Raw genomic sequence first — 15,046 nt, forward strand, 5'->3', positions numbered from 1 at the left:
CATTCGAAAATCAACATATTTTTAATTAGTGCAGTATTTCTCCACTATCAAATGAGTATTCCAATATCTATATTATTGTCTTCAGAAAAAGTTTGCACTTAAGCTAGGTTCACTTATATTCCCCTTTACTTTATTTTCATCATTAAATATATTTGACAATTCGAATTTAATGATTTCATATTTCGAAAACATATATTAAAATCACCATTTTTTTTTCTCTTAAAAATAATTCAAATTTTTCTATTTAGTGAATATATTTTGCGGAACCTTGCGGACAGATTCGATTAAGATTCTCCACAACACCTTCAACTAGCGGCTCCAAGCGATAGAAAATCAAACTATACGTATTGAAGGTGGGGTATAAACGAGTCTTCTCTTTCTATTTATTCGCTATTCAACTGTTCAGTGTTTATGTATCGTTAGTAGTATGCAAACGTTACGTTTATTTTTGTTTAGATGTTGACGAACTTTTTCGCGTAGTGTAAGTTAGATTCGCACCGTCACCATAAATTTCAAAAACTAAAAAATAAATTTGAACTTTCTTTAAACTTTATTCATAAAAAAAAGTTTCACTTTTCGACTTGTTTGTTAATATTGAACTTGATGAATAATAGTAATTAATTGATTGATTAACTGTCGAAAATAATATCTCGTGTAGTGCATATAGATTGAAGGGTAAATTTATTACAAAAAAACATACAAGTGTCAGATTCATATACCTATCATCAGCTGTCCGGGGTTCCGATTCAACAGAACTGCGCAATCTCACACCCCACCTCGCTCGCCATAGAGGAGAACAGCTGAGTTGAGATACAAACTCAAAACATACAGTTCGTGTTTTCAGTATACATCTAACCATTGAAGGAGATAGTGTAATATGCTAAGATAGCTGGGTGCAAAGCACTTAGGACTTAGACAAATTTTTTCTCCTGCTATAAGTGACTCGATTTAGTGGGTGTTGTGCGATTTTTTTTTTATTTATTTAATTTGGATATGTTGCCTCAAAATATGGATTCTTCAAGATCGGAGACACTTTCTTTGAGTGGTCAGCCTATTTTTGGTTCGCAATTGGTTGATAAAAATTCTGCTACTCCCTACTCTGATGCTACTCAGGTAGGTGGGATTTTCTTAACATTATTTTTTTATGAAAAAATTTTGTGAAGTGTTTTGTGACTACTTTTGGATAACGTTTTTTAAAACTTATTTATAGCAGGTATGAGATTCATAACTAAGTAGGCATTTCGTAATTTGTCATAGTAAAAAAATGAAGTTATTATTTTCACGAAAATTATTTTTAAAATTGCATGCTTCTCCGACTTGTAGCAATTTGTGCTTGGAATATTTTCTTTTATTTTAATCATTAGGATTCTTCTGTTATGATCTTTAAATTTTTTCGCAATTTCATAGCTATACAGGCATATTAGGATAAAAATAAGTTACAAGTGAATAGAATATTGTTTACCAAAAAGTGATAATTATGTAGTTTATTACAAATAACAAGAAAAATGTGATAAATAATTATTTATCAACACATTCTCGGATGATTGAAATTTTGCTGACCACAATGATTTCACACATTTTATATGGTTTATTCAAAAGTTAAGAATTAACATTTTGCATTTTGATAATATTATTTAAAATACGTAGACCATAAAATTTATTGACAATTGTAATTTTCTTCAACCTATTTTGATAAAATAATACTTGAGTATATCAATTATTATTATCCCAATTAATATTGTATAAGTTCCACTAATAATTGGAAAAATCTACATAGCTTGAGATTTCTGAATAAGAGTTAATATTTTATTAGGTAATATATATTTATCTAAAGAATGTAATAAGTAACAAACTTTAAAATTAATAATTATTATTCTTAGAAATAGCAGCATAGTATTTTCTCAATATGACACAAATAAGTAACGTATTTAATGTAGCAATGAATTGACTAAAAATCTGAAATTTTAACATTTTTGTACTTTAAAAGTACTTATTGCTATTTTTATACCCATTAAGAATAAGTTGAGTATAATCAGGTGATACCATTGGTTGATATATTTTTTAAATTTTCATACATTGGTGAACATTTTATTGAAGTTAAACGACAATACTGAATTGATGTATTTCTGTTGTATTAAAACCTTTGAAATATATTTCACTATATTTATGTATTTTACGTACGTAGGGAGAATTAAATCAAATCTGTGTTCAGAGTAATTAACTTTTTAGAAAAGTAGCTCTTACTTTGAACGTTTTCCAAAACTTAGTGAATTAGGCTTTTGGAAAGATATTATATTATCTAAGCGACTCAAAAAATATTGTAGTGACATCACATAATCAGCGATAATATTTTGTATATTCCGAAATACCAATTTGCTTTCAAATAAAAGGACCTTGTATTAGACTCATACATTAGATTGAAGATTATTTATAGTATGAATTGATGTTTATAATATACTGATGCCAATAGAGGCAGTCAACCTATAATCCGAAATTACTAAATTCTAAATTATGTTCTTGATATCAACAAGGTTTATTTAAGTGAATTTGAATCCAATATACCTACTTGTGGGCTTAATACTGGGGTTTATTCCTTCAAGTGGTCCTGATGACTAAAAAATACACCCCCTTCTAATATTACACATTAAAAAATATTTCATTAAATCATGCTTTTAACTATTTTCCTACAAATATATTCTTGATTATAATATGCTGGATAAATTATGTTATTGATTTTATTTTATATTTTTTTAGATTTTAATATATATGTTATGGTCTGTAACTAGTTTGGGAAATACTTCTCAAAAAAAAAAATAGTATTAAGTATTTTTTTTTATATAATTTGATCATGCGTTAGATAAAATATTTTAAAGCAAGTGAAATGTATGAAATATCGAGATTTGGGATAAAAAATTTTCTGACCATCCATAAAATTCAAGTCAGTAGACAATTTTAATTAATTTAATTAATTAATAGTAGTCTCGATACAGAAAAATGTAATGTCTATTTGGGAAAACGAATGAACAAAACATAGTTATTTCGATACATGAGAAAGTTAATTTTTTTACAAATCTTTAATTGTAGAAATTTCAATAAAGTAGACAAATCCATTGAATAAGATGATCCAGTGTACTAATAGTGATCTTGAAAAAGAAAAGTACCAACTATTTAGACATTTAGCTGACAAATGATCAATAAAATAGGTTCTCAGTTTCATAACAAATTAAGTAGAGTTGATATGTTGCTCCAAAATTATTTTCATCCAAATCTTTCATTACAGAAAACACAATTTTGATTCTATCTCAATTATATATAGTGAAATATTAACATTTGGAATTTTGGGATACAAAACGGTCCATAAAATTCAATACAGTAGATAAATCCATTAGATAAAATAATCCAATATACTAATAGTGATAAAGAAAAATGCAAACTACTCAGAAATTTAGGTACAAATAGATATTAGAAGTTCAGGAGATTTTTATTTTATATATACAATAAGCATTATTTATTTAAAGGTACCAATGGTCCTATACTAGACATGGCATAAACAAAGTCAGACATCACCGAGTACCAGTGGCAGACAATCTGTTAATACTGCTAAACTAATAACAAAATTGAAATAAAATGTTTAAAAACAAAATAGTACAATTCTAATTAAGTATCAAAAAAATACACATAATTGTAATTATCAGTATCTGACGAATGCAAGTAGGTACTTAATTATTTTTAATAAACTTTTAGTTAAATTTTGGCTGATATACTCGGATAAATTTATATTTTATTTAATTTTTCTTATAAGAAACTTCCTAATTGCCATAAATTTAATTAATTCAACAATATTTTCTACTTTTTCTGGAGGAAACATTGGGAAGATCCCATTTTTCCACTCAGAATATTTTCCATGAAATTTTCCTCAAAAGGTGGTTCTTGGTACATTAAACAGTTGCTATAGGTATATCATTTTCACAGACGGCTTGAGCTCTCTTCTCCATGCCAATATTTTCGTAGATATGTAGAATTTCCTATTTTTGCCCGAATTTATTTTTATCTACTTCCTGACACAATATATTCTTTATTGTACGTATAGTCGACATAGCATTGAAACCACTGAAACGAATCAAAAATAGGTGTACCCAAAGTATACACATCCTTCATTTTAAAGTAACTTTAATTTCCAGCCCCGCAGGTCAGAGGCCGATTCATGAACTTCACTTTCCGTTTGCCGTTGCCGTTCGCGGGTGACGTTCCTAGTAAATTCTCCACCCTATTCATAACCTTTACGTTGCTGCCGTTAACCTGAAAATTTTGTTATTCCTTTTGGCGTGTGTACTGCTCTTTGTTATCGTGATATTTTTCTGTTTATATTTGTAATCCGGTATTTATGGGCGATATTATGGAAAATAACGAAGAGTTTTTTTTTATTGGGACAAACGTCACAAAAACAAACGCATCGACTCTTTTCTATTGCTACAAAAGTTGCTATGAACGGCCGACGGAAAAAAATAAAATTCGTTTATGATGGAAGTCAATAACGGCAGACTGATAAGCAAACAGCGACGTCAAACAAAAACTATGAATGTTCATATACATTCAGTCTTTTTATTGGTTAATAAAGTGTCAAAAATATACTCTTAATTTGAAATTTACCTGTATTTAACAGTCTTTGCCGTAGCAACATCCTATTAAAATTCACAAAACTATCAGGATCTACCTGATAACAACCCAAACATGTCTTGTTTACTCCTCTGTATGAGGGAAAGTCAGTTATATAACGTGGTAACTACACGGGGTTCCTATTCCTAATTTACCTATTAACCGATAGATGGAGACAATGATTGTTTTCTTAATTTTTAGGATCAAACTACAAAGTGTTAGATACAGATACACTATCTGGATCTGGTGCTTTTACTTTAGTTTCATAAGAATTCAGTGCTTTAATACTATTTTTTTACCAATCTTTCATTACAGAATTCACAAGTTTTAATTGATGTCAATAATAAACAGTTATATGAGGTAATTAACAGAATTATAGATAAAAAAAAAATGTTACACTATTCAATATAGTTCGTCCTTTTACCCTTCAAATTTCAAACATCAAATTGACCATGAAAATAGTCCAGTCATCTTAGGCCAAATTAGATGAATATCTCGGCAAATCGACATACCCAGTATATTATTGCGTGAGAACTTGTATTTTGGCATCCTAAAACTATTTTCAAAGTTCATATATAATTAGATAGTTGCAAGTTTTAAAACCAGGGGTCCAAGGTCACAAAAATCGATTTTTTCCACATTTTTTGCAAATATCTCGTTTTCTATGAATTTGACGCTATTTGTAAATGTTTAATTATCATTTTTTATTAACTTTTAAATTTAATTTCTTTTTATTTGGTAACTTATCTATTCAATAACACTACCTGGCCATATAATTAAGAAATTGTTGAGGAATATACCAAAATTGTATTTTAATTTACACTAATGACTTTCTGTATAAATAAAGAAGAAAAGAAATAAATTTTTAAAACCTTTCATTGAACGTGTCATTTTATAAATTTATTATTACCTACATTAATAAAAATTTCGAGAACAAGTTTTAATTTCAATTCTCTTCTTTTCCATAATCGTCTCTCTTCTGCAAAATTTCATTTTCTCTGTTTTACCGTCTTCAACTACATTTGTCTCCAAGTCATTCATGATTTCTGGGTCAGAGGTTCTATCATTATTAATATGGGTCTGACATAATACACCTTTAAGACAAGCTTGTTAATTACACTGGCCGGAAGCTAAAGAGCACTGTAACCCCGCTTTCCTGCATCCGCATCTTGAGCCACAGCCACTTTTGCAGTTACAGAATATTATATTGAGTAAGTCATCTGGTGCAGGTGGTAAAATAGTTATGATAGATTCCAGGAATTCGTTACGCATTGTTCAACCCCATGCCTGGGGTTGTAAATTCTGCTCTAACGGCCTCTATCTCTAAAACAGTTCAAGGTATAAAAAAATGTTCAATACAAATAGCGAAAAGCCATAGAAAACGAGATATTTGCAAAAAAAAACGTAATAAAATCGATTTTTGTGACCTATAATTATATGTGACTTTTGAGAATGGTTTTATGATGACAAAGTACAAGTTTTTACGTGATAATATGTCGATTTTCCGAGGTCAACCCCCTATAATGACTGGAGTATTAATGATAGCGGGTTATGTGAATGTTACTAATTAATGTTAGTCCTGTTTGATTATAAATTACTATACATTTTTATATAGGTATTAAAATTAATTATGAGTGAAAATATTTACCTATAATAAGTAGTTTAACGATACGTCTTGATATTTATATTTAGTTACAATGAACTTTTATAAATCGCATTGTTTATTAAACATTTTTCGCGTTATACTTATAATAATATTTATTTAATTTAGGGCATATAAAAATGTTTATCTTAATCAGATTTTTCTTTAAATCAATTATTGGAAGAAGTATTTAACGATATACCTATCTGATCAAGTTACTTGAAAACAATAAATGTTTATTATACGAGTGGTAATTAGTAAAAATGTTTCTACTGAATACTGACAAATATATTGAGACAGTTTAACTCAAATATGGCCCAGAAGTAGTGACAACTTTATCTTCTTCAATTTAATTTTTTTATGATTAAATATATTTCTTAGTAGGTACAAATTCTCAATTATATTGAAAATAAGCGTGTATAACCTAAAGTTTTATCGTAAAATCTTAGAAACAGCTATTTAGGAGCATCCTGAATACAATGTGGATGATATTTTTTACAGATAAATCTATTGCGGAGAAGTATAGGATTAAATCAAATATGCTTCAAAATTACTTGATTTGATTATTTTTATTGCAAATTGCAAATGAATTGATGCTACTTTTCCAATGTTGAGTATACTGATTTAGCCAGAAAAATATTTTCTATTAGAAAATCCATAATTTAAACAAAGCTTTGTATGTCTTTATCAAAATATTTTGATAAAAGCAGTTAAAACTAACGTTGGTATGATAAATATTCAATATTGAGCGCCTCCCAAATTCACGCACTTTCTAAGTCTACTTTAGTTACTTATTTGTTCTTGCAAGAGCAATTCCATATTATGTCGAAGAGAACCAACCGATCTATTTTCTTTAGCTTAATGTATAGGAAAGTTTTTTTCGGTAATTTCATCCCTTCGTCAAAAATTTTGTATCAATAACCATTATGAGTACTCTGTCTCTGCCTTCATGGCAATACTCTAAATCTATCCACCATTATAAACATGTTGAAAATTATATGAAGATCAAATTAACAATACGGGAATTGAAAATGAAGACGAAATTTAAATTCAAAATTTGGAGGCCAATTATAAGAAAACTAGAGTCTGTAATAGAAAAGTTTATATGAAGTACTAACATTATTTTGATGCAACTTATATACATCAAACTTTTTTCTATTAGTCCTAGGACACGCTGTATCCGCTGTATCCTCACTCACACCCCACGATATGCCGAGTGGTATTCAATCGTTTAAAACTTCTCATTTTCGTGAGTGGAGGAATTGAACATCAGTAGATATCCCAGCTAATTGACTATCATCTCACGTTTACCAAACATTTCTAAATCAATCATCAATTTATGTCATTCCGGACGGCCGTAAATGTTTTTGTATAGGATAATATATTATTGGAAAGAATTAAACGAAAATAACGTACCCTAGTTAGTAGTTATTTCGCACTGACTATTACCAAAACTGTTTTGTTTATTTTATTTCAAACTTCAGTAATAAGAGGGATGCTATTTAAGTTTCGAGATAGACGAATAAAAGCAAATATTTTTATTGTTTTACACTTCAGCAAACGTTTAAACCAATTGTAGAAGCATTTTTTTCCATTCCGATTGAGGTACCTCCAAAACGTGATTTAAAAACGTAAACCGCTTCTTCAGGTGTAGACAAGCGTTTACCTCGCAATTTATTTTTGTTATGCGGGAATAAGAAGAAATAATTGGGTGCCAAACAAGGACTGAACGGCTGTTAATCCACCAATTCGATGTTTTAACTGTTCAAAAACGTTTTTGTTTTTTATAATGTGTGAAAGCTCGCACTGCCGTGGTGGAGAATGATTCGTCTTTTGCGATTGGTTTCCCTGATTTTTTCGAAAACTTCTGGCAAACAAATGCTGGCATTCCATTCAGAATGGACCGTTTTACTATTTGCTTTGAAGTGCTTCATGCAGGAACAAATTTTGTTGGATACTGCTCTACATGAAAGACCCATAAGGTCAACTGTTTCGGGTTCATATGCATAGAACTAGAGTTGCCTGTCACGATCTTATAGACGTTTATAGTACTCGTATGACAGTGCGTTCTTAGTACTTCACCTTTAAAAATGTCAAACTTTATTATTTCATTGTCAGATTTGACATATTCACATCGGTGTTCCCATATCTCAAAACTTAGTAGCACCCCTGTAGAACGAAGATACTGCTTGATTAATTTATTGCAAACTTTGCATGCTGACAAATGATTCTGTCATATATGTTTTCAAAAATAAATTACTAACTCGAAATTTAATATTGAAGATAAATTGGTTTAGTTGATGAGAGCATGTTATTTTTTCACTTAAAATAAAAACTGTTCCTCCCCCTGTATAAAATAAGTGCCTTAAGATAGCTCATTATTTATGTAAATTCTTTAATTAATATTAATGACAGGATTACAATGTAATTCAATTAATAATCAAAACTAGTATATGAATCATGCTTCATAAGAATGCAATGTAATTGTTGCGTATGAGATTTTCAAATTCAATTAATTAATACAACACTATAACAAAAAATTACAGTATTTAATATTTAAATGCGTTTCGTAGTTTTTGAATACTGATTCATGTCATATTATAATTTACTCATTCGATCGAGGTATCTGGCGCCATCTCTTTACGAGATATCGAAGTATAATTTTTATCAGCGCCGTGTGGCAAGTTCCATGTCTTGACAATTCGCGATACGTCTCTCAAGCTTAGCGATTTTTTCAAGCATTTTTTCCTTCCTTTATTATAAATAGACATTTCCTAATACAAACACAAAGTTTTTTCAACTTGAATTATGAATCTATGTATATATACAATTACTTATTGTATAATTTCAATAATTAATATTAAACAACAAGCTAATTTATAAAAAAAAGCAAGAATTTTAAGTTTCCGAATGTTTTGACTAAAATATTTATGTAATGAATTTGTAAATTACGATGTTTGGATTAAATAATTTCACTCAGGTTTATATTATTATTCACTTGAATCGATAATTTAAATATTGAATTACAACGTCATATATAATGAATAATCAACATTACACTGTCTGAATTATATGGATTCATGCATCAAAGGAATGCAAGATTTAATGAAAACAATACTAGAGGTAATGAGAATTTACATTAATTAATATTTTAAATTTGTTCCATTAAAATACGTAGAAATGCCATGGCTTCTCGAATGGGGTCAATTTATTAAAATAAACATGTATGAGGTTATTTGGTTCTATAATACGTCTCATAACTACGTTAGTTGGAAAAATAAAATTCATTATACTTATTTTTATATGCATTTATTTGTAGATATGAATCAAAAGTTAAGAAACAAAATTTTAACGACATTATTTAATGACGGCCATCACTCGACGGCACTCTTCAACCCTTTTGAGTACATTTTCAATAACTTTAATCTGTAAAATTTCGTGGATTATTCTCATAGACCACTCTCTTAAGATAACCCCACAAGAAAAAATCACGTGGGGTCAATTCAGGGCTATTCAATATCACCTCATCGTGAAATTACCTTTTCTGGGAACAACTCGTGAAATACAGCTAAAGAGTTGTTAGTGGTGTGCGATGTGGCCCTATCCTGTTATAATGCTCACATATTTGCAGTTGAGGCCCGAAAAAATTGCGAATAATGTCGACAAAGCGTGCAGAAGTTACTGTCATTGCATTTCCTCTGTTATCTTCATAAAAGTAGTTCGCCGACATAGCGACCCACACGGTGACTTTTGGCCTAAGCAACGGGCGTTTATGTAAGGTCTATGGATTCTTGTCTCCCGAAAAACGACAATTTTGGAGATTTACGTTTCCATCCAAATGAGAATGTGCTTCATAGCTGAAGAACATTGCATTCACAAAATTGAATCTTTTAACGTAATCATTCTCATGTATCTGCTACTGACTGAATGTTTCCAGGCTTTGTGGCTGTCCTTGGACGACCGTGATTAATTTCGCCAATAGTGCTTCCAGTATTATTGAATGTCTGGATTCAAGCTAAAATGGTTGCAATGCTTGAAGCTTTCGCAATGTTACGCAGTCGATAACATAACTAAGGCAACTAAAAATTTGAGAACCGCGCTAGTAACTGACCCCTGCGCCATCCTTCCACCGCGTATTGTTTGCTTCTAATTCACTCTTGAGTTAGTTGGAGAAACCTTGTACAATGAAATTTTTATGTTCATCAACTTGCGAAAATATTTTATGGTAGCAAATTCAAAGGGGTTCTGTCACTCTGGATTTTCTTGACATTAAATGCTTTATTCAATAAATAAACTTGAATTCAAATAAGTTGAGACAATAACAATTTTCAAATTATGCATGTTTACACTTGGCCATAATAAAATTTGATCCGAATGACTTCAAGATAACTTATCATAGATACTCTTACATAATATGCGCATTGATAAGTTCTTACGCTAGCATAGAAAAACATCTATAAAACGATTATAGTGGTCATACAATGTTTCGTTATCATTTTTTGTCTTTAGCCACAAAATAGGTTTCAGTTTCGGCAATAACTTATTCATCGGCGCGTAATTTTTGTTCAGCAATTATAGTCTTGAGGACAGCAAACAAGAAAAGTCAATAGTAGATCTGGAGAATGCGGTAGATCCGGAAGCAATTCAAAGCCCAATTCATTCATTTTTTGCCATCGTTTTAATTGGTTTGTGACACGGTGAATTGTCTTGATAAACAGCACTTCTCTTCTTCATATGTGGTAATTTTTCCGCAATTTCATTCTCTCCAGAAACTCTACGTCGTATATTGTATCATGCGTATTCCGAAATATTGAAGTTCCTGCTGGATTTTGAGTCTCCACGCTTTGGAGTCAGTTCATCACAAGGAGTCCATTTGATGGTCGATTGAAAACGGGTGTGAAATTATAAAGTCATGTTCCATTCATTGTCACATATCGATGCGAAAATTCGGCATAATAAAGTGCTTTGAACAATGCTTTGAATCATTAATCTGTTGTTGTTTGTCTCAGCTTCACTGTACGATCATCCGACTTTTCTGATGTTTCCGTCGATGACAATCTCTTTGGGGCGTCCACTGTTTTTACCAACTTAGCGGTCAATTCGCCTCGTTTATTCTTAGCAAAAAGATTTATCTTCCTTGGCCAAAATCCAAATAATGTTCATTAAGCCATACATGGACTTGAATAGTACTTTATTAACACACGAAATTCCTTACTATCCATTTTTCTCAATCAAAGTTTATCTATAATACCCAAAGGAATAGTACGACAGCTGTTAGATATTTATACACGTGTGTTTTTGAGGGATAGAGCTTACTAAAAATCACAAGATTTTAATACTAGTACTGTCATCTATGTGTAAGATCTTCAGTGAATTTTTCAAAATTTAGGTTTTATTGATATAAATTTTTGTTTTCTCTCCATTAGCATTAGAAAAATAGATACGAATCAATGTTTCACATGATCATAACGATCGAGTAATAGCCACGTGACCTGATTATCTTTAAACCTCAATTTTTTTTGTTAAATTTTTTAAGCAGAATTTATTTCGGGTAATAAGCAACCTCTATCAGCAAAAAACTTGAACCGGAAATGACGGGGACTACAACTTATTTTTTTTTTCACGAGCTAGTTTTTTATACCGATCACGAATATGTAATTATTTTGTTTCTACATGTAGTTTGAGTTGTGAATACTACAGATAGACAAACGAACTGTCACAGAGATGTCTGCATGAGCTCAAGGCGACGTGGATAACATGTGAATTATTCAAAGGCAAAAATAATAATGAATCTAATTATTAGTTGTCTCTTGATGAAGACATTTTAATGTCAGATATTCCAATATATGAGAGGAAGGTGATCCATATGTAATGTGTTCTGCTAGTACCATCAGTATACAATTATTCTCAATGTTAGCTGTAAAAATTTATATTCCTTTTCAAAGTTTGCATTGAAGTTTGTGACTTCAGCTTTGCTTTTATAAGGCCATCTCTTCTGCTGGAGCCAGTTGTTGATGAAGAAGCCTTAGTTACCAGCCTAAAGCTTCGTTCCACTGCCCGTGTATGACAAGGAAATTTAGGGATCTCAACTTCCTGTTTACTTGGATTGCTTCTTGAAGATCTGCTTCTGTTATATGCTGAAAAGCCGGTGGTTCGGTTACCCTCAAGCTTTGCCAATAGATTATCTCTGTATACTACTTGTAGCAAAGTTAATTGTTGGTATTTGGAAAGTTCTAATACTTAACCGAGTTTCTTGTGATGACAGTTTTCTTGCTGTTAGTATTTTTCGAAATCATAGCTCTCTAATTTGTTCCCTGGAAACTTTTACCATGACCAAAAGAATGTTTCCTGAATGCGCAAAATATGCATTGCACTGAATGATAGGATTTATGACCTTGTGATACTTTTTGACCATACGTCTAGAATACTTAATAAGCTTGCAAAGATTTTGAACACCATCCGAGAATAAATTGATTTAATTAGGACCACCATTAAAATTAACCATTTAAAAACTCGTATGAATACGTGAACTGTCATTTTTGCAGTGTCGTTTTATACATTCAATATTATTATGACATTTGCTATTAGTAACGTCTACACGGAATGGAAAGTATGTGAATTAAAACAAAAAAAAATTGAATTTTCAACGTTTCTTCTGCTAAACATAAATTAGAAAACAAAATTTTGTACGATTAATATTTTAACTTAAAGCACCACTCCACCCTAGTAACTGTTATTCTCAAGAAATCTGTAAGAATCAAAATTATATCTTCTATAGCGCAAATTTTGACAATAATTTAGTTTTTTTTTTAAAATAACATTTAGTCTTCAAAACAACAAAATTGTAGTATATATTTTATTTATTTTAAATTTAGATCTTATCATTTTTGCCTAACTTTAGATGAGATCACATCTATTTCGAATGTTATTTACATTGAAAAGGAACAATGGTTCGTTGATCTTTAACGTTTTGATAATAAATTTTCGTAAAATGGGTAACTAACCTTTTTTAAACCGTATCAACATATTTTATTATTATTTATATGTTTGTTGATAACTAAACTCGTTTTAATATCCGTATTTTTGACAGAAATAGATAAAATATGAACATTATTCAATTTTGTTTTTCAAAAATTTTTTTGGAAAAGTTTGCATATCTCAACAACAAAATATTTGCTGCTAATATTTATGTACGTATTTGACTCCTGGAAGTAGAGAATGTGCATAATTAAACTGAAGCCTGTAATGCTCCTATTGAAGACAGAATTTATTAAATAAATTTATGTTATTTTTATTGATAGATCAAAACGTGTTTTAGATTCAATATATTAAAGGAATAAACTTTTATTATTCATTTTTTAATTTAATTATTTTATTATATATTTATTGTCCTGTTTATATTTAATATTGGTTTGTTTTGCGATTAAAACGATTATCTAATATCTATATATTTTTCAAAAATAACTCTTATTAGATGCGATATTTGATTTGTATCTAATTAATGAATTCGCTAACTAGAAAAAATTAAAACAACTACAAAATTTTGTGGTCTAATATTATAATTTTATTGTTTAATCAAAGCTTTTGGTATTTTCTCTCCACGTATTTCAATTTCTAAGTGTTGAAACAAATTACCTTCATCTTTAAACTATACAAAAAATGAGTTGATTTTATTAGAAAATGAGTTATCAAAGCTCCGATGACAATAAAGAGTTTTCGAAGGTGTTTCACTACAAATTCTACTATATCAATGTTCTTGGTAACTTCAGACCAATTTGCAACATCTGGCAACTCAAACAATACTCTTCAAAGTTAACAGAATAGATAATATCTTTTCTAGAATCATAATACATTATCTAATTATTTCCCTAAACTATAATCTAAAACACCCAAAAAAGAAAAGAATTAATAGAATAGCTTTTAATGGTCGTGACGCAGTCTACATACGGCAGTCATCTCAGTATTTAGAAAATAGAATAAAAGGTCATCAACACAATAAAAAAAAAATAAACTGCCTACAAAGTTTTTGATATTAAAGAAGTTTTGGTGTCGAAGAGGAGAGTAAAAATTGTAACACTCGTAAACTATTTCAGAGATAATAATGGATAGGCATTAGGCAAATTCGTATTTATTTCCATTAGATACAGTTTTATGACTTGGGATGAATCCAAAATATAAAAAAAATTAGATTTCAAACCAACATTTTTCGTCGCAAAAAGCAACTTCGATGGTGTGACAACCGTTATTGGTTTTGTTTTTTAATTTATGGTTGATATCAAATTCAGGCATAATAATGCTATCAAGAAACGGTTTTGATACATGTTAGCATATATAGAAACTAACTTCTGGATGATACCCAGAATATCGCCTGTGGTTTGTTATTTTGCCGACAGTGTGTGCACCTGTTGGTGACAAGAACCATTTCACATCACAAAACGCTGATTAGAGGAATAAAACACACCTTTGATTCGTGATTATTAAGGATTAGTATTAATTACGATGAATTTGTACTGTTTTCATTCTTTAAATGATTCAGTTACAAAACATCAAAGTTATTATGTAAGAGTCGATTAGTCTAAAGGGATCACATTATTGCCACTTAAATAATATCAATTCTTTCAATTTATTAAATTAATACTTAATTATTCATATATAAAGACTAATATCTACTAATAACAAGCTTATATTACCATACAGATTTTATTGTTCGAAATTTCCATGTTTGGTGTATACTGTAAACATTTTTGT

General features: G+C 29.9%; 1 protein-coding gene across 2 annotated transcripts in view; it reads left to right on the forward strand.

The window, feature by feature from the left end:
- Nucleotides 1-385: 385 nt before the first annotated feature.
- Nucleotides 386-15,046, forward strand: part of LOC130442332 (putative transcription factor SOX-14) — an 80,483-nt gene continuing 65,822 nt past the window's right edge. Inside the window, exon 1 of one of the 2 annotated variants that reach the window (XM_056776351.1) lies at nt 386-1,113. In XM_056776351.1, the coding sequence (XP_056632329.1) occupies nt 994-1,113 (120 nt within the window). In that variant the 5' untranslated portion in view covers nt 386-993. Of the gene's footprint in view, nt 1,214-15,046 lie in introns of both variants that reach the window. The other variant, XM_056776352.1, reaches the window with a different exon arrangement.

The sequence above is a fragment of the Diorhabda sublineata genome, chromosome 4 (genome assembly GCF_026230105.1).
Source record: "Diorhabda sublineata isolate icDioSubl1.1 chromosome 4, icDioSubl1.1, whole genome shotgun sequence".
Classification (NCBI taxonomy): domain Eukaryota; kingdom Metazoa; phylum Arthropoda; class Insecta; order Coleoptera; family Chrysomelidae; genus Diorhabda; species Diorhabda sublineata.